The sequence below is a fragment of the Phaethon aethereus genome, assembly GCF_964289735.1.
Source record: "Phaethon aethereus genome assembly, chromosome: 2".
NCBI lineage: Eukaryota > Metazoa > Chordata > Aves > Phaethontiformes > Phaethontidae > Phaethon > Phaethon aethereus.
Genome location: NC_138582.1, coordinates 14,989,508 through 15,011,055, shown reverse-complemented (window position 1 = coordinate 15,011,055; position 21,548 = coordinate 14,989,508). Strand labels below are relative to the sequence as shown.

General features: G+C 39.9%; 1 protein-coding gene across 1 annotated transcript in view; it reads left to right on the top strand.

Annotated features, from left to right (window-relative positions):
• Positions 1-5,237, top strand: part of COL14A1 (collagen type XIV alpha 1 chain) — a gene marked incomplete at both ends in the record, with an annotated part of 124,761 nt that extends 119,524 nt beyond the window's left edge. Inside the window, 3 exons of the mRNA XM_082015593.1 lie at positions 2,377-2,454; positions 3,413-3,568; positions 4,912-5,237. Coding sequence (XP_081871719.1) covers positions 2,377-2,454; positions 3,413-3,568; positions 4,912-5,237 — 560 coding nt within the window. The remainder of the gene's footprint in view (positions 1-2,376; positions 2,455-3,412; positions 3,569-4,911) is intronic.
• Positions 5,238-21,548: the final 16,311 nt, after the last annotated feature.

The window sequence follows — 21,548 nt, the reverse complement described above, 5'->3', positions numbered from 1 at the left end:
ACCAGCAAAGGAGAACCCAGCCCACAGTCACAAGAATTCCAGGTCCTTGAATATCACTGGGAAGCATCCCTGGAAATCAGTGGGAGGTGCCAGTCATGGGATAACAAGCTTACCTGATCAGAACTCTGGCTACTGAGTGTGATATGAGCAAGAATTTGCCAATAAGCTTGGCAGGTTATTCAGGAAGTGAAGAATTACAGTAATCAAATCAAGGTGTTTTAGAGGCGTGAGTTGGAGCCTCCACGTCAGAGCACATTCTGGGGTACACCCTGCCACTTGTGTTCATGATCTGGTCAAAGGAACTTTTGGTAACACTTCTAACGGCTGACATAGATGGGGAGTAATGTTAGGCTCAGAAGAAACTGATGCAGGATTGTAGTCATCAAATGACTAAACGGTCAGGACAACCAAGGATTTCGCTTTTAGTAGTAATTATATAAATATTCTGTTATCCATAAATTCAGGGATGAGGTGTACAAGACCTTGCTCTGTCTCGCCCGATAACCTCTGGAAGCAAGAGGAAGATACCTGCTATTTGCAAAATAATGGTATAAACTTCACCCAGATTATCATACCTGCTCTCTTTATTTATTTTGGCCATGGTATTTCTTCTCTTGGTGGCCAAGGCTCTCCTGTAAAATACAGTAAAATAGTAGAAACACTTGGAAAGCTTTGGAGACCCCCTAATGGGAAATGCTGTGAAAGGTGGTTATGGTTGTATTATTTCTCTATGAGGAAATAGCTGGTCACCAAAAGACATTAAAAAAAACCACCCAAACCAAAAAAGCCCCAAAATTGTGCAATCGAAGGAAATAAAAGGTACAAAAGGCAAAAAGAAATACCTAAACTGTGCCAGGACAGTCGCAAAAAGCCTTATAGAAGTAAGATAAAGAGCTCATCATGTGCTGGTTAAAAATTATGTCCTCAGTATGGAGTTACTGAATGCAGTGGTGTGGCTGGTGTTTTCTACGTGACTGGGCTATGTGATATATTGCCCTGGAAGCCTCCTGTTCTGTAGAAGACCTAGAACTCCTCAGCAGATACTGAATCCCCTGTAATTTATCAGACTCTTATTTTGTAAACTTGATGTGAGCGATTCTTTGTCGGTGATGGGCTTTAATTACAGTTTTTTCCACAATTAGAGTTTGTTCTTACTTATTTGCTTCCATCAGAAATGCACCTAGGAAATTAAAAAAAATCTATGGCTCCTTGCAAAAATGAGTGTCCTCCAGATGTTTTCCCTAAGCGGTAACAGTTACCTGAGCAGAAGGAAAGGAAGGAGGCCAGTCAGTTGAAATTGTAGATATTGCCCCATCAAGGGCAGCAGCTGTTTTCTCTCTACTGTGTTTATATGAAGGTGCTCTATATTGGCTTTGACTCTGAAAGTGAGGAAGCTGTGAAGGAGTGAGAGCAATTACCAGTGCTGGGAGGTCTGGAAAATGGAGGGAAAGTCCCACAGACAAGCCTGGATTTGGTATCTTTGAACCATCCAAATCAAACACAGACTTTATGAGAGTTTCCAAGGCGCTGCTGGAAACTCAGGGTCTGGAATTCATAGTTTTGACACCTACTTTAGTTGGACATCGCTTATTGTGATGGCTGGGTATAGAAAGTGTTTTTATAGGATGCCATAGGGGTAGTGCAGAAGGTGATGAAGCTGGAAGAAGGTGGTGCCTTCTCTGGGTTACTAGATCTGTGATCTCTATGGATCAGGCCCAGTGATAGAAATGTAGGGCCATGAGCAAGGGCAGGAACACAACTCAATGGCCGTGTACGTTGGAACATCAGAATTTTGTGGCTGCGAAACTCTTAGGGTTTTATTTCAGGGGACACATTCTGACTGTGCTGAAACTCCTTTCTGGTGTTTTAGCAAGACTCTGCAACAACCCATGATAACTCTCTCCATTTACGCCTAGAACCATCCTATGCTGAACCACTGTTTGGTGGGTGAATGTTTGAAAGTTGGCTGTAGGATTAAAGATTTGACTTTTCTGGGCCACATAGTAATTTATAGACAGCTTTGTGAGGCTCTGAGGATTCTTCTGACTTACAATAGTCGTACCTTGGTATAGTCCAGAGGCAGCTTTCCAGCAGGAAGTGCACCCTGGAAACTGGCCGATGCCTCTGCATACCACTTCGATGAAACCACCATGGCAGCAGGAATGTTTAAGACCCCAGGAATGCCATGTTTCCCCTGAGAGGCTGTCAGGGAAGGGAGGGAAAAAGAACCAAATAATTCTTTATTTTTACCTCCTTCCTTCTCTGCCATCTGTTTTTAGATGAAAAATAACATATGGAACTATAATCCTGGTTAAATAATAAACACTGCACACAGTTTTGTTCAAAATGTGACTCTGATGAGTACCATTTCCTTAGGTTTACCAGGCGAGAAAGGAGAAAAAGGCAATCCAGGTGTTGGAACACAAGGACCCCGAGGCCCACCAGGTTCCACAGGTAAAGTCGTTATGTTTGAGGCATCTGGATTAGACCACTCCAACCCATGTGCAGAGCAGCTAAGACCTGCATGGCTCTGTCCTCCGCTCCTAAGGCTTAAGCAGCGGAAGAGTCAGTAGTTCATACACCTTAACGGTCATAATGTTCTTACTATGTAATATGACATTGTGATGTGCCACTTGATGGTGTCGTCAGTCACACAAGTATTTTCCTTTTCCCTGTGATAAACTGCTTCTCCAAAACCACCTTTCTTAATGTTTTAAATATTTTTTCAGAAATGGGGTCTGGAAGGGGAAAAAAATTAATCTGGGTTAATGGCATTTGTTTTCCCATTGTCTCAAGGGCATACCTAGCTGACTTGACAGAGAAACGTATATCAATTAAGCACACTAAGCACAACGATTTATATTCAGCTCCTGAAAAAGCAGAGAGGGCGATATCCAGGTCCTGTTGAAGCAGGTGCAAAACTGCGTTGACTTCATTAGGATATTCTGGCCATTAGAGCACCGGTATCAAGGCACAGCGTTACCCAGAAGCTGTTTTGAAAGGGAACGCGTGAATCAAGAGCTGCACCAGCACCCAGCCTGTCCTGCCCCCATGAAACTGCCTTTCCGAACGTCCGACGCTTGGGGAAACATTTGCTGTAGTGTAAATTTCTGGCTAAAAGCTGTCTCTAGCAAGGGAGACAAAGCAGCGGCCAGAGAGGAGGGTCATCAGGAGCGGGTCTCCTCTCTGGCTGCTGCTTCATCTTCCTTGCCAGAGGAAGGCTGTAGCCTTTGCCTCAGCTTGCCCGGGGCAGTCAGAGCCGGGATGCAGAGCTCCTCTGCTCAAGTTATGAACACACCTGGAAGTGTTTGTAGCACACTCGGTGCCATGTTTTCCAGGCCTGGAAAGGTGGCCTCAACTCCCTGCTGTTATGAAGGACGCTCCTTATGTTTCATCTCCCCCTTCTACGCAGGACCTCCAGGAGAAAGTCGAACTGGCAGCCCGGGACCACCAGGGTCTCCAGGCCCACGAGGTCCCGCTGGTCACACGGGACCCCCCGGCTCACAGGGTCCTTCTGGCCCGCCGGGGTACTGTGATCCGTCCTCCTGCGCTGGTTACGGCATGGGAGGTGAGTAGTCAGGAGTGGGGGCGGCTGCCGTTTGCAGAGACGGGGGTGGCATTTTCTAACAGCCAAAGTAAGATGGAGGCTACTGGTGAACCTTGCGCTCCCTAAAAACGTGCGTGTCCAAGTGCTGCTGTATTTTGAGGGACTGCAGCACGAAGAGAAGGTGACCCCGGCGTAGTGACCAAAGGAAGCCCACCATCTGATCCCGGCCTGTAAAACGGATCCTGCATAGTGGGCTTTTGTCCTGTACGTGTTTGTGTAGTCGTATGAGCCTGCTGCATCTCAACGGTCTGTGTGTCGAACCCCCACCTCCTAATGTTTGTGACAGCAGAGTTTTTACATTCATAGTTTTTCAAACGTGTTGCTCAACTTCCCCTTCGTGTGAATGGCATGAGAGCATGACCCTTACTAAACCCCTAGTAGTGTAACCTGACACAGGGATGCACGTGTCTGGCATTAACCAGCGAAGCAATCTGGAGAAAAGGATTCTTTCTTCATCTTCTCTGTGTCCTACTCTCCCGTCTCATTATAGCACGGAGAGGCCATGGGAGGAAGTTAACACAATTACCAAAAATCACGTTGCCCAACCTAAAATCGAAATTTATTAGTAAAGCACTAGTTACTACAGATGTCACGCGTAAGGCGTATTTGTTTGATGTTTAGAATTTAATCTGCCCGTGAGCTGATTTGTATGTTTTACTTACCTGAATGTTTTTGTTGTCGTCTCTTCCTATCCTTTCCTCCTCACTTCCCCTCCCCGTTGTTCATTTCCTGTTTTAAGGCCAAATCCCTTACAATGGCTACCAATCCAGAAGGTGAAAGGCTCATTCTGGTTCAGGTCTCATTTGGCTGAAGGTCAGAGATGGATGCTGAACTGCTCTCTGCTTTCCATCAACGATATTGACTACCACTAATGAACTTACTAGCTGCTGTACATGCGCTTAGCTTCCTTGCACTGCTTAAAATTTTTGCCTGACCCATTTTTGCCTGTTAATCTTGTATTCTAGACCATAATTGGCATAAGCTAAAGCAGGCAGATTATGCAGTGTATAATAATAAGCACAGTATTACTAGACATTTGACAAATTCTGGTGGTGGTTTCCAACTAACTTGGCTGTCTGTTGGTGGGTTTCCAATTGCTCCAGCTTATTAATTTTGTTAAATGTTTTCACTGTTCCTTTATGTGAATAAAAGATGTGTATTTAAAGATTATATATATATACTCACATACATTATATATAAATGTATCTATATATAAAATGTCCATTTCCTAATGAGTGCTTTAATTTTCTACTCTCCTTCTCCTGTGTTAACCGTATGAATACTCTTGGTGGTGGTGGGTTAAGGTGGATACGGTGAGCCAACTGATCAAGACATCCCAGTAGTGCAGTTGCCACATAACTCCTACCAAATCTATGACCCCGAGGACCTTTATGATGGTGAGCAACAGCCGTACGTAGTTCACGGGTCCTACCCCTTGCCATCCCCATACTCCCAGTCCTCCTATCCATCACCTCATCTTGCTCAACCAGAGTTTACTCCTGTTCGAGAAGAGATGGAAGCCGTTGAACTGAGATCCCCAGGGATTAGTCGCTTCGCAAGGAAGATAGCCAAAAGGAGCGTCAAGACTCCAGTACGCAAAAGGGCAAATGGCAAAAAACCCTCTCAGTGAACTGTTTAAAAAAGGGAAACATTTTATGTGCATCTGTGTTTGGCCTTTTGATCCAGCTGCCTAACCTGCCATGGAAGATGTTTACAAGCTCTTATATAAAGGAGAAAAAAAGTGTACATGACCAGTTGACACAACAAATAATGGTAATTATCTTGCATGCCAGAAACTTAGTATGTTAGTGGGTTGGTGCTAGATGATGATGATGAAAGGTCACTTGTAGATCTTTCTCTGGAGTACTGTTCCATACACTATTCAAACTGTATCTAAAAAAATGCATCCGGCTAGTTGGGGTATGTAGAACCATTCAGAAAAGTTAATGTTTTGTTATCCATGTTTTTCCAGTTGATTCTTTTCCGTTAGTTTTGGATTTAAAATTGCTTTACTAGCAGAGAAACCCGACTAAATTCACTAGAGAACAGTGCATAATCAGGCTTCCTTGAACCCTGCTTCTTACCCTTTGGCAAAGAAGTCTTATGTTAAGGGAGTATTTTTTTTTAACCCACGATATATAAATACACAAGAATGTTCCATGGGAGCACACTGATAATTTATTGTGAACCTCTTTCATTTCTGTTTTGTATGCAAATAAAAGTGGCAAGCTTTTATATGTTAATTCTGTATTCACTTGATTTTTAATTTGGAACAATTGTCTAGATCTTCAGGGGACAGAATGTAAAGAGAAAATACATTGTCCCTTTTCAACACTTTTGCCAACAGTTTTATTTTAAGGGATATAGTCACTTAGTATAAACAATACTTAGCCTTATTTTAAAAACTATATATGAACAAGTGGGGAGAGTAACTCTGAGATGAGGTGGTCGTACCCTCTCTGGACGTGAGATTTTGCATATTGACTTGCCAAAGTCAAAAGATGGGCAGGTACATGCATGAAGGGAACTTGGATCCGCTGATGATGAGAGGAAGGGAAAGCCCCAACCCAAGCGCTTGAGGAAAAAAGCAATTCCTTATGTGAAAACAATCCAGGTGAATTGAGTCACTTTAGTGACTCAATAAAGAGCTTTGAAGAGCACTATGGAGACTAAGCATCAAAGCAGGACTTAAAGTAGAAGCTCAAAAGTGCTCATACATTTAAGCTGAGGTTGTAGATTTGGAATGCTTTTAATCCAGCCCTATAAGACAGGGAGAGAGGCAGACCCAGGGATCCCAGGGCTGTGCTCCTGCTCGCCCCTGATGGAGCGTGCTCTCTTCGTGCTCAGTAAGGAATGACCCATCAGCTTTGGCTTCTGGCCACTGCCAGACGCTCTCTGAGCTCACCAGGACAATGACAAACTGACTGGTGCCTTTGCTGGGTAATCACAAATCATCTGGCCTAGAATTCATCCTCTTCGATAACACGAACCATTTCTATGCGTGGCTAACACCTCAGCTGTTCATATCCCAGGGCGAGTCCTGGCTAGACGGCTGCGTAACTTTCTACGCCGTGTTTCTGTGTTTCTCTCACCCCAAACTCCCATTGCTTTCTTGGAGAAAGGTGAGAAAAGTTGATGGAAATGTGAGTTGAATGTCATTTCCTTACCTGGACTTGCATTTAAAGTAGAAGAACGTAATGTAACTTATGGACTTTAAGCAGCTTAACCCCAGTTTACAGAATATTGAGGCACCAAGTGAGCACGGCTCCGTAGCCTGGAACACATAGCTGACACTTGGAAAGATACTATTAAAATTAAATACAGGTTCTGGCTGCATCATGGCTTGCGCCTGGCTGTGAGCACCCATGTTAACTTACCCTGAATGTGAACTCCCTCTCTGCCTGCTCCCCGGCTGGCGCTCTCGCACCCGCGTGTAGTACCGACACCTGCTTGAGCCTCCCCCATGATGCACCAAGTTGTAGGTCCTGTAGAAGCAACTGAGGTCATGGATGGAAAATCAGCATTCAGGCAATTCTGCCTGTGTTGTCTCAGAAAGACTTTAAGCCTCATGTCACAGTTCATAATTAATTTGCACCCTAGACTGGTTGTCAAGCAACACTATAGCCAAATCTCAAGTTCCTGTGGGACCAGGAAGAGTGGTGGGGCAAAGCCAGGGGTGCGGGAAAGATAGCACTTCCCCCTCACACTGTATGGGACGTACATGCAGTGAATCAAACAAATTAAGAGATTACTTGGGAGTAATCATGTAGGCATGCTCATTACAATTTTATAACTTAATTTATATACTAAAGCACAAACTTTAATGGCACTAGTTAATTTCCTTTAATTTTATAATGACATTTATTGTCACCCGGCTAACCAGAACGCTTCATGTGTCATTCATGGTCATCTGTTCACTTGCTGGGTAGAACTTGGTAATAAAACGTAACTGGTAGGTACTATCAAGTTATAAAAATATTATTCAGAATTTGTATGTTTGCCAAAAAAATTAAGACACAGACGCATATGGTCAATGCTTGCTCCAAACTTCAGTCTCCGAATAATCAGGAGTGTCTCCTGTTTTTCCAGACTACCTAAGAAACTGAGGTTGCTGACTGAAGTATTCAGCACATGAACAACTGATGCCACCCAGAGCTTACCAATAATGTATACGTACTGTGTCCTTACACAAAAAAAGAACATTTACTTTAATCTATTGCTTTAAAAAATACTTTTACTAGTTAACTAAATGTCGTTAGGAGTGTTTCCTGGGCTAAGCCCATCTGAATGCCAAAGAAATGCCCACCACCAAACTGTTACTTCATATCATGAAATACAATTATAAATAAAACCATGTGTTTCTTCCTGTATGATGCTTGTACACAATGGATATAGAAAACACAAATTTTCCTCACCAAACAGTGTAAAATTTGTCAGCATCTTGTGCTACAAGAAAACAACAAGTGCTTCGTTTATTTACACAACAGCTTCGGCTTGAGGAGCATCAATGAACTTCAAGGGAAGTAATTTGGAGAAGCAAAATAATTTTTAAAAGTTATTTTGCATCATTCAACATCTAATTTTTATTTCCTCATTTGGTTTTCATGAGAAAAATGTTGCTGTTTTGTTCTTTAATACATTCTTTAAGGAAGAAAGGCACGTTCCTGTAACTTGATTCAAAATTGGATTTGGGCTTAAGAGGAGGAAAAAAAAGGAAGAGTATCTCCGTATGATCTGCCTTCACCGTCTGTTATTTCAATAAGCTCTTTAACAACATCTCGACTATGCTGGGCTGCCAGCAAACCTACTCCTATAGAGGAAGGGCCACTTAAAATACACTGCACAGCCCCAAACGGATGTTTTCGTTGGTAAGCAGCACTGCGAGTCCAAAGCGTGCCATCTTCAAACGCTGTGCCTAGATGAAGAGGTGTTCTTCTTGCCTGCTTGCTTTGGTAGGCAGAACATTACGTAGAGTAGTAGGAATATATTTAATACCATTCAGCAATTAGAAAGTAGAGAAGAGTCAACCTTGATGTTGTCATTCAGCATGCTAGAGATTTAAGTGCAGAGCAGACTAACAGCAGTCTGAAAAACTAAGATTATTAGGAAAAAAAGTACTTCTCATTCTGTTCATTACCGGCCTACACTCATTATGCAGATCCTGGAGGAACACCTTTCCTGCCAACAGAGTCTGCTGTTTGGATGCAATCTAGCAGATGGTATCACCTCTGAAATTCGTGCTGTCCTTGCTGCTTTGCAGTATTCCAGCAGTATGTTCTGCTGGAACTGAAACGTCACTCTTCCAGCATCCAAGAAATTCCAGACACTGTAAAATGCTGCAATCTTCCTCCCTGTAGCAAACAGGCCCTCTGTAAGCATAAACTGATTTCTCCTTGGCTTCATTTTTGGTGTTCCAAGCACACCATACGGCATTCCATACCAAAAGATGGCCAAAGCTTCAGGATGAAAAATTACAGTCGGTGACCAAATACTTCTTTGGTCATAATGAACAGGTTAAACCACTGGCAAAGCAAGTTGTGCAGAAAAACCTCTTTCTAGAAGGTTGCTGAAGACTGCGAGATAAACTCCTACAGGACATAAAAAATGACTATCACGATTCTCACCACCTCCTCATTCCTCCAAGATACATCTTTTAATAATGTTCTTCTTATCTCTAACAGGACTAGAGTATGCAAGCACGCATATTTGGGACGTGCACTGCCTCCTCTGAAGAGTTGTGTTTTTCTAATGTAATTTGGCTCTGGAATAGGTTTGATTTTGCTTACCAGCACAGTAACTTCAGTGGGTCTATTCACCTAAAAAGATTACAAGTAAACTGCCTGAACAGACATGCATTCAGCAAAATCTAACTGTTAATTTCATACAGTATATACACTACGCATATCTAGAAAAGACTTTCAGAAGAACTGCACAATATATTACAGAAGTATCAAACAGCTCAAGCACTGGGTATTTTACATCCCCCGAAGAGAGTACGATTTCTACACGAACAATTCCGTTTTCTGAACTAAGACTGGCATTCTGTCATTCATCAAACTGTGTAAGGATGGATCACCTGTTTTACTGGAAAAGCAAATCAGATTATTTACTGACAGCGTGCCATTTGTGGGAGCTCTGTGACCATAATTATTCACTGCTCTTACTGGAATTCAAGTTTTGCAACTTCTAGAGCAAAATACTTCATTTCAGTAAGCACTGTACTGTTTCCATGAAATGTAAATATTAATTTAAAAATTATCAATTCTTTAATAATAGTATTAGAACAATTGTAATTAACAAATACCAGATCATACAACACTCAGTACAGGTGGTATTAACAACATAGTATCTATTCTCAGCTGTTTCAAATACAATGATTTTTATAATCTTTCCAAACAAAGTTTGCTAACACTTGTCAGAAACATTCTGTACAGAGGGGTTGACTGAGATGCACAGATTTTTCCATGTTAGAAGATTTTTTTTCAAGGAGTAGAGACATTCCTGATGGCAGTTTTTCTTCTTTTACTGTTATTACTTCCTTCGAAAATCTTTAGGTCTGGGGGGAAGAAAAAAAGGAAAAAATATTAAGGAAATATATGGAAACTGCAGTGGCTTTGCTTTGAGGATACAGTAACAGCCATAACTATTTTTATTTCCTTATTCTGGTGCTTGAGTTTTTGTGCTGATAAATATTTTTTGGATTACATTAAAATGACAGAACTAATCAAAGAAGTTTACTAAGACCTCTAAGAATTTACAGACATCAGGACTAACTGGTCAAGGAGTTTCTTAGGAGCCACTCCTGCTTTCCTAAGCAAAACCAAAAAGCATCGTTAACTGAATGAAGTCTCACAAACACTAGTCTTAATTTGTCTCCACTTTTCAAAAAAAAAAAAACAAACTGTGTATAAAATGGCAAATTTTAAAATAACAGCATAGCCCACCACAACACTACTAGAATAATTAAAACAGTGACTTAAAGAAAAACCTACTTTGACTCTTAAAAGTTTCTGCAATCCCTGCTGCTTGGGTGACAAATGAGGAAAACATTCGGACGACAGACTGCTGTTTGTAACCCTCTGCAATTTCCTACTCAAGCATACGTCACCCACGCTGCCTGCCTCACATCCACCGGCCATAGAAACCACATTCTCCCTGAACGTACAAGGCACTGGATCAGACTAGATGATGATTTTTGTAAGAATGCTAAGTTTGAAGGCTAGACGCAAGTCTACATCCCCAACAGATCCTGGAGAGAAGTCACAGCTCTGCCCAGTCACTTCTAAAAAAAAGAACAGCGCAGGCTGGCGGTCTCTGACGTGCCTGGGATGCGCACTGCGTGTTCACGGCATGAACGGGCTGCTCTTCACGGCACACCACACCCACGCAAACACACTGCCTGTGACAATACAACCTGTGATAAATAACAGCAGCCCTTTACCCTTGACTCTTCTGATGGCTTCTCTCATACATGGATCAAAACAGCTAATGTGAACCGTTAGAACTGAACAAGAGACGTAGTAACAAAGGTTTTGTAAACACGTAATGGGATACGAGGTCAGTGCATTTGCTGTGAAGTTGAATGAAAACAGAGCCTGGAATACAGGCAAAGCTGCAATCCACAACAGTAACCCAAGTTAAACTTTACCACCGTTGTAAATTTATTATTAATGTTGTTCATCAATGTGAATTAAAAGCAGATAGCAATGGATGCTTATTTTGGGGACAGAGACTTTAGATGGCTGCAGAGCTGCTGTACAGAAATCTAATACTTTCAGTAACCTAATTAAATCCAATAGTAATCTAGTAATCTAATTAATGTAATTAGTAATCTAATTAAATCTAATGCTATTAGTAATTAAAACCATATGTTGCAGAGCTAGCGTTTTTCAACCAATAGCGCTGCAAAGTGAACTCATTCATGCAATTCTTGAACAAGCCTGTAGGATCTTATGTGAAAGCAACTCTGGAATTCAGTCTGTGCAATTTCAAGTCTATCATATAAAATTTGATGATTATATGAATTTTAAAGAACAACTATAGAGACAAGCTAGTGTTCATGCTGTAACGACTCACAAAGCTGCTTTGTTCTCCATTTAAATGGCGCGTTCTGTATTAACATTTGCATTTAACATTCTGTATTAACATAAGCACCATATCCATTGCTTACATACTTGCTTCATGTTGGACTTGAACGTACTCAACATTTGACAGCTAATACGCACTAGATAGTCGAGTCACGTTTCCTAGAATTCTGGATTTCAGTTCTCAGAAATATTCCACATTTTGTTAATCAGATCTCACTCCTGAATACCAGAATATGTATTTCATCATATTATACTGTTTGTGTGTTAAGAGAGCAGGATTTTGAAAAATTTTGAGCAGTGACTTAGCAGCAATTTTAACACCGCATCCATCTGAGACAGGTGGAAGGATTTTAGAGATGCAGCATGGTAAAGACATCATTGTATTGCAGCTTATGGTTATTACTCTTTTTTATGGGCCAATTCATCCAGTTGCACATTGCTCAAAGGATTTTGCATTTTTCTTTGAATGGCACATTTAAAACTTCAATCTAGGCTTACATTGGAGTGCTGCAGTGCTAGGGGTCTCACAGTACTTTGTTCTTGGGTGAAAATCCAATTTTCAATTTTTTTTGCTTGCCAGCAAACTGTATTTCAACTTTAATGCTTGTTGTCTTAAAGTTAAATGCATAAAACATTGGACTCTTAGTTTTGCAGTCTTACAAAGTTAATGAAGCTTGAAGGCAGAATTTTCTACACTGAAACACTTGTGTGAACAAATATAAAAGTTTTAAAAGCCTTTTCTATTGCCACAGTAGGCTTTTATGCCTACTAGTACTTGGCTTTTGGAGGCCACAGTCTCCGCTTGTAAAGAATCCTTGGCACTAGGAAAGCTAAGCCTTGAAAAACACTGCCTTTGGCAAAAGTGTTATAAATACTTGGTCAGACGAAGAATATGAACCCACAAAAACCCTGTCTACTCGGGGAGAATTACGGACTACTTGTGAACACCGATAGATAAATGTTAGTGATAAATGACATAAATCTATGCAAGAGTGTTGTTCTTCGATGGTAGAGATTTTGCCCTTCCTCAGCAAAGCACTGAAATTATTCATTTGGAACAAAGGAAATGATATCTCCTAGAACAAATGGTTCAGAAATTCACCCAAAGGCAAGACTTCACATAGCTTCTTGTTTTGTGTGGTTTTTTTGTTTGTTTGTTTGTTTGTTTTTTTTTTTTTAATGTAACATTCTTGGGGAAAAAAAAATTGCTGTATACTGACAGCAGGCTTCCAAGACAAGGGGGACACAGGAGGGAGAATGTGGGAATTAGCATCTCTGAAATCAATGCTGAAAGGCTAAGTATTACAGGTTCACTGAAAATATGCAACATTACTCTGTGCAGCAGATTCTGCCACAAAAACATGTAAAAAAAAATTTGTCCCACTAACGTTTTATACAGCCCATAAAAAGCATTAAGACATAGTCCAGTGAATTCTAGGCAAAATACCCAGCAAATTAAATTAATGTCCAATTACGCCATGGCTCTCAGTGCTTCTCTCTCTTAACAAATACTTTACTGGTGAGTAAAAGAAACTGAAAAGCTGGTCCTAAGCTCCAATTACAGATTTTAAATAAATCTCTTAAATTCTCCCAGATTTTTTCCATACTCACAGCTGTCAGAAGAGGAATACAGCTGATGTAAAATTCTGAAAATCCACAGCCACTGAACCTTACAAAATAGCTAAATCTGTACATAGGTACAAGTTCATAGGATCAGATTTTGCTATAGAAAACAAAAGGTTCTTAGTGGTCCCCACTGTAACTGGTAGCGCTTTCTTCCCAAAACTCTGCAGAATTAATATATTACACATAAACATCATCTTTTGATCTGGATGCCAGCCCTACACTCTTGAACGCTGAAGAAAACAAATGGACCAAGAGAGTTTGCCCATTTACAGGGAAACTAACTTCTTTGCTCTATAACCCACTTCAAGAAATAAGACTGAGGTCAAACTAAATCCTAGAACACAGACTAAGATGTTCTCTAGAGGCACAGTAGGTCTGGTTCAGTCTATTTTATAATCTGATTTCTCTCACACATATACCTGAGCATACCTCTATGTAAACGAATACTCTACACTAAGCTTTTCTACTCAGATATGTCAAATTTCTAAATAGGTTTGAATTTGCCTTAATTTTGAAAAGAATTGCTGTTCTTATCTCTTGATCAGTGACAGCTGTTAATGGTTATAATTTCAGCAAGTGTTAATCCAGTCTACAATACAGAGAAACAGTACAATATCAGGAGTGAATGTGCATGCATTTAAAAAAAATAAATTCTGAAACTAAGTCACATGATTAACAAAATAAGCCAAATGCCTCCTCAAAACACCAAAATCACAGCTGTATGCACCTACAGCTTGTGTCTTTTTGCCTCCATCATAACTCCCACATCACAGAAGCTCCATCACTGACAGCAGTAATGCTATTGTTGCATATGCTATATTATAAATCATACAGTTAAAAATACTGTGGTCCTGTGACATTGCAAGTTTACAATTCTGTAGAAAGCAGAATAAAACTGCATAATATTTACTCAGGAAACAAGTTATTCAGAGTGTAAGAGAAAACAGAACGGCAGGCAGAGTAACATGACTGAACTGTTAGTGTTAATTTCAAAATGGAAAGTCAGATAATAAAATCTTCACTGAAAAATCCTTTAATATATTACATCATTCTCTCAAAAAGATGTTAAGATTAGAAAATAAAAGTTCTCAACTTCCTGATCTGCCTGTTTAAATTTGTTCAGGATATCTAGAGATTCTGAATAAAAATACTACAAGGAAAATGGTGGGAAGCTAATTCTGCCTCACTTACTACTACAAACCATTTTCAACATGCCCGTTAGCAAATACAGAGCGATCTTCAAGAAAGGGATCTGGGACCTACCTGTGGCCCGTGAAGACCCAGTATGCAGCCTGTACAACTACATGCTCAGCAGAGCAGAGAGAGGAGTAGGAGAACTGGTTTACAAAATTAAGAGGAGTTTGTTTCATATTCTAAAGATAAAGGACCTGAACATCCTATAAGGATTCGTAAATTTTTGTAAATCCAGATATTCTTTTCCTGTCTATTATCTGAATGTAATGAAAAACCAAGGGCTATTGCACACTTACTAACTGGTAAAGGTTGGATCTACAACACTCAATAGAGTAGTCAAAATGTTGGTGGAATTAAGGATCAAATTAACAGTTATGAAAGTTATGAACACTCAGAAATAATGTGCTATACTTAGGGGATTCTGAAGACATCCTATACATTACAGTTATTTTTAGCGACTAAAAAATCTGAGGAATTTGTGAAATCTCACTGAAACAAAAGCTGACTTATTCTTTCTACAAATTAGAGCCATTCAGATATAGTAACAAACTCAAAACGGAGGGGCTAATTCAGATGTGCAAGTGCCTCAGATACCATTCACCTACCAATGTTCTGGGGGTCCTCGTGGACACAAAGCTGAACGTGAGCCAGCAATGTGCCCTTGCTGCAAAGGCGGCAAATGGTACCCTGGGGTGCATTTAGGCAAAGTATTGCTGGCAGGTCGAGGGAGGTGATCCTACCCCTCTACTCAGTGCTGGTGAGGCCACACCTGGAGTCCTGTGTCCAACCCTGGGCTCCCCAGTACAAGAGAGATATAGATATACTGAAGAGTCTAATGAAGGGCCACAAAGATGACTATGGGACCAGAGCACCTCACATACAATGACTGGCTGTGAGCTGTGACTGTTCAGCCTGGAGAAGAAAAGGCTCTGGGGGATCTCATCAGAGTATATAAATACCTGACGGGAGCGTGCAAAGAGAACGGAGCCAGACTCTTTTCAGTGGAGCGCAGTGACAGGACCACAGGCAATAGGCACAAACTGAAACACAGGACGTACCATCTGAACATCAGGAAACACTTTTTTACTATGAGGGTGACCAAGTACTGGAGCAGGTTGCCCAGAATGGTTGTGGAATCTCCATCCTTGGAGATACTCAAAAGCCATCTGGACACAGTCCTGGGCAACTGGCTCTAAGTGACCCTGCTTGAGCCAAGGGGTTGGATCAGATGACCTCCAGAGGTCCCTTCCAACCAGTTGGTCTGCTGTAATACAACGATGCAGCTAGAATTTCTTTTCAGACAAACTGTAACTGCGTGAAATCTTTATAGACGCTGAAGGCAGAATTCACAATGGCAAGCTTTAGCCTAAGGAGAATCACAGAATCACAGAATCACTAGGTTGGAAAGGACCTTTAAGATCATCAAGTCCAACCATTAATCCAGAACCACCATGTCCCCTAAACCATGTCCTGAAGCGCCACATCCACACGTTTTTTGAACACTTCCAGGGATGGCGACTCCACCACCTCCCTGGGCAGCCTGTTCCAATGCCAAGGAGGTAAGCCTCTTCAAGCCATCTCTAAAGTCAGTGAAGAAAGGTAGGGCTTCTCCAGAGTACTTTAAAGATCCATTTTATTTACTCCAAACGGAGCTTAAACTACCTGTGCTAAATTAATACTGAATTATGTTGATCACACATGTTAGAAGAAGAATAACTTAAGCAGCTTCCCTAACAATCCCCGCCAACTCTAATGTACACCACTTTGTACAGCTGCATAAAACAAGGTTATCTTTAATCTAGGTCAGATCCCTGATTCTCTTTATTCTGTTGCTACCCAAGCAGAATGGGAAGGCAGGGAAAGTGATGGATGATACATAAAAAACAGCCTTTTTGCCAGAAGAAATGCTCTTGAAGCTATGACCTCAGCCTCTGAATATCTCAGATGGCAAACAGAAACTAACAGTACAAAAAGACCTGCTTGTATAGTTGCAACTATGATCGGACACCCCCCCTCACCCCAATATTCAAAATACTTTTTCAGTATGATGTGAAATGTCCTCTTCCTAGGGTATTTTTCGTGTCAAAGTAGATAGAACAGAGACCCTTTCCAGAAGTTAAATGTGTTCAATTTTCAACTCCTGGAGTGAATATTTATTTCCATCAAGTCTGAACAGACTTTCTACACAGTTCCATCTTTATTAAATTCTTGTCAGCACATTCCAGCAAAGATGTTTCCCTTTGCCTAGCAATGTTTTGTGGAAGTAAAACAGTGTCAGAAAAAATAAAATAAGGGCGTGTGTGTGTGTTACTCTGTGAAGGCCAAATCTAGGTAATCACCAGTCTGCGTTATACTGCAACTATCTTGATTTCAAAAATATAGAGGCCAACTCCACTGCCTTATTTCTAGGCAAGTGAGAGAACACCTTGTAATACAGTTCTTACAGCAGGCAGATGAAAAATAGCATTACTTACCTCAAAGAAATAATGAGGTTAAGGCTCTAGAGTAATACATGACACTGTCTATTTTATATGTAAAGAAGTTATTTTTCAATCCTTTATAGCATTTTGACTTTCAAGCAATCCTTTTAAAATATTTTCTCTTCATTTTTAACAACTCAGAATACTTCTTCAAAACTACATATTTTAATCCCAATTATTCTGTTTCTTAGAACTTGTAAACGCATCGGGATTAGCTATAACAATGTAATTTATAATAGACATTGTTCTTCCTTCTTCTTCCAAAAGAAGTTACACACCCACCTATTTTTTTCAGCCACATGCTGCTGATAAAATAGCATTTGATAGCATGACCTTATCTTCTTTCAAGCTCAAAAAAACTGGATAGTCATGTCTCCATAAACAATCTCTACTCAGAATAGCTTTGTTACGTTAAATTGTCTGATGCATTTCAAAAGAAGTCATACAAAGTCAAATTTCATGGAGTTAAAACAGTCATTTGTGTGCTTGCAAGCATGTATTTATGACTGCTAACTAATGGTTTCAAAGGTGCCTCTGCTAAGGAATCACATTGTCAATGCTGCAGAAGAAGTGACCTGTCAATACCTGCTCTTGACTCAGCAATGCACACCTGGTTTGGAAGCTTTGAAGATCTCAAATTGCATTTTTTTTTTTCTTCACCTGCAGGCAATTATCTCACCATTGGAGAACGTGACCCAGAGAGCCACAGTTCCCTGTACTTTCTGCAATCTCATCAGCACTAACAATCAGTTTTCAGAAAGGATTTAACCTTGCATCAGCACTGTAAAAGTTCAGTGCCTTAAGGCTAACTAATGCTGCACGCTAATAAAGTGACAAAGAGAAAAAAGCACTGGTATAAGAGCAAAAGTTGAAAAGGATAAGCTTAGAATTCTGCTAAGATTTCACTGCTTCCATGAATGAGAAAAAACACTCCAGATGCATTAAAATCCCCATAAAAATTAGTAATTGTCCTGTATGAAAGGCACATCCATCTCTTCCATTCACAGTCTGTGAAACGCTCCCTATTACTTGAAAAATTTCATGTCTGGTAGGATTCCCATCTGCATGGGTTATCCATCAGGAAAAAAAAAAAAGTATCAGTCTTAACTCACAGTTATCAAAATGTTTTAAGAGTAACTCATGCCAGAGGATTCTAGGTCTGTGGCTGCTATAATAGACTTTTTTCCAATGGCTTTTTTTTTTTTTTTCTTTTCCCCCCCTGCAGAACAGTGGAGAGTTCCCCAAACAGCTGAATGAGTCTTCAGGATGACTCCGTAGTTTTACAGAAGCTCTGCATGATTTTCCTACACAGATTTCAAGAATTCTAAGTAACAACAGGGATAAAAGTTCTCCAAACTTGGCCAGAAAACTAAAACACACAAAGAAATGTAGTTTAATTAGTGCTAAAGTACTTCTAAATTACTCCCAAGTTTTTTAAGTAGTTAACCAACGATATCCACTGGCTTATAAGTGTGTCGTTTAGGAGAATTTATAAACGACACAGTTTAACAGAAGATGGCAGATAGGGGAAGACAATTAGCGAAAAGATCTTGTGGACTGATCACGCCACTTAGTATCTAGCCCTCACCCAGTCAATCATCCAATTACTCTGAGGTAGCAGGCACACTAGATCTGTATTTCTGTAATGCTCTTCTTCATATTTATGGAAATCACAATCACAGGAATGTGGGATTATTGCTACCTGATGACAGTCGGCTGCTTACACAGGATCATTATTGATTTGGCTCTCATGATAAGGCTCATCTTTCAAGTCCGCTTCCTAATGACAATAAGTGTTTTTTAGCCTTATAACAAAAGGTTCCAAATACTTTGCTCGTGTATAAAACTGTTGCAAAATACACATAGCATGAAATTTTGCGGTCTATCTGGCATACTTTTAAAAATTAATTTATGAATACAACTATAAAATTTTCAGTATCTTAAGATTTATTTTTATAGACAAACTTAAAAGACAACCTTCAACACAGAGCCAAAATTTACTGTAAACTCTGAAACAAGAGGAATATATATGTATTTCAGGTACACTTTGCAAGTTGTGCCAAAGTCAATAGCTATTAGCTAAGTGCACTATAGCTAAAGGGGATTTCTGAACACATTTCATCTGTTTGAATAATCACACTAGTAAATCAAAAACCAAGGATTAGACAAGGCTATCATTCTCTGTAAAACCAAAGCATGTGGTTACACTCAAATATCAACAGAGTTTGGAGCTGGGGGGAGTTGAATCATTTTTGTAGTCAAGATGTACCTACTATCCCAGGGTAGCTCTATGCCTCTGGTAAAATAATCAGTGAAAGAGTTAATGATATTTAAACTATCATTAAATTTCCAATAACCACCTTGGCCTATTCTAAACTGTGAACTTCTTGCTCTACTTGGGGGCAAAAGAACCTTTTCCATACTGGTGTAGTTCTCATGCAGACTATCATCTTGGCTAAAAAGCATTTCTACAAGTATAACTTATTTCACTTGGAGAATAAACCACAGTAACAGAAGCTGCGTTTAGTAACAAAACGGAGTCAGAAAAGGTGGGTTTACTGATACTGTTATGCCATTACAGCTATAGTGACTAATCCTTTCCTGCGTACACAAAGCCTAAGATAAATCTTCTTGTGGTCCTCGACTGCAGCTTGGTCTTTTTTTCTACATAAAACTAGCACTTGTTTTAATTTTTTTTTTTAAAAAAGTGTCCATAAATCAAGTTATCTAAACCAATGCTAATATGTGTTTAGGTACTCTTAGTGAAAGTAAGAATGGCATATTACAATTTAAAATAAACTGGTTACAACCCAGTTTCCCTAAAAACAAATTAAGCAAAACTGAACTAATATCTTTGAAAATGACTCTCAATCCCAGATTTTGATCTGGGTTATAGGAATTCTGTCTGTAAAATGATTTAAGTTAAATAAATGCCATGTACACATAAACTTCATCTCGGCAAGATGATGCTTTTTGCAAATGAAAGGGTTTTCTTTAAGTGATATACTCTGCTAAAAACTGTAGGGCTGTAGAAAGAACAGCACTGTATACTTGGCTTTGTCCAAAGAATTACGTAATTCTTCAAATAAACTGAGAGGTAGGTAAAGGAATGGTGAAATGCTTTCCAGACTTACTGTCAGCACCAAAAGTGAAAAAAGCAAATCTAGACATTTATAAAAGAACAATTAAAACCAATCTAATTCTAATGTAATCTGGGCAAGTAGTTCAACAGTATCATATACAACCATTCTCATATTGCTTGTCAAATTCCCGTTAATTTACCTTCTATTCTCACACATGAGATCAACAGATTTTAGGGGAGAGGGAAAGTAGCTTTGGAACTTTCTTTTTGAGAGCCTCTTCAGACAGCTGAAGTAAAAGTGCCCAGTTACCCATTTATTAAACCTCTTACCTTCAACTCTAGTTTTAGCTACAGTGTAAGCTGCCCTCAGGTAAAGGGTATGAGAATCAGTAGCACTGGTGGCTAGAGAAAAGCCAGTAATTCATTTTAATAGGCTAAACAATCTAAACACAAATTTGTCAGATTTTTAAGATGATTAAGCTACTGACCCTTCTCAATTAGGATCCAGTTGCTGCCTGCGGTTAAAACCTAATGTAGAGAAGAGCAATTTTCTTCTCAGGTATCTAACTGTGTGTCTTCTTGTCCACAGGAATTTAGATCCAGCTATGGTAGCCTGAAATGTAAGAGTCAGTTACCGTCACGATTTCTGTTAAGTTACATTCTACAAAAATTATGAGATATTTTTACGCCATTACCATAAAAGAAAAAGTTACCACTGATAGTTTCCAGATTTTAATGAGGGTTAATGATTTCCAGTTAGTTACTGGAATTCCTGCTGAGAACCAGAAAAGCCACAGAAAATGAACTTCCAGAGGGATTCCTCGAAGAGTACATTGGAACAGGATTAGGCTGTATTGGCAGGATAGCTTTTTCCTGGTTTATACAGTTTCTGTTTTTAGGAAAAAGTAAGACCGGCTCAAGCCTTTCACAGAAGTTTGTGTTGGCCACCTCTTCTCTGAACACTGATACATGCCAGTCCTGCTTTGTGAGAGAAGATGCGTACTCAAGTTGAAGGTACAGAAACACCTCACAGCCCAAGATAAGAACCAAACACTATGACATGAGGCGTGCTACAAACACAGTTCAAAACCCCAAAAGCTGCAGACACTCTGCAATGAAGTTGGAACTAAGAAAAGGGCTGAAGTATGTTTATTTCAGTGCAGAATTTTTAAAGGTTCATGAATAAACTCGAGATGGTTCCTATACAAGTTGCTCAAGGCCTTACCATCTTTGGAGGAAATAGGGTTTTCTTTCTGAGCTTCTCCGTATAGCTGGAGTAATCACCCCCCAATTTTTCATTTATTATACCTTATATCTCATTGGAGAACAAAAAGCATTTTACAAACTTGGTATTAACTGCAAGTTATAATCTTTGTAACACAGCACATCACTGGAAATACTCCAGATGACATTTTTGTATCCAATATAATGCGAGCTGCCGTTTGGTGTTGGCTCCCTATAAAGTTCTCTGA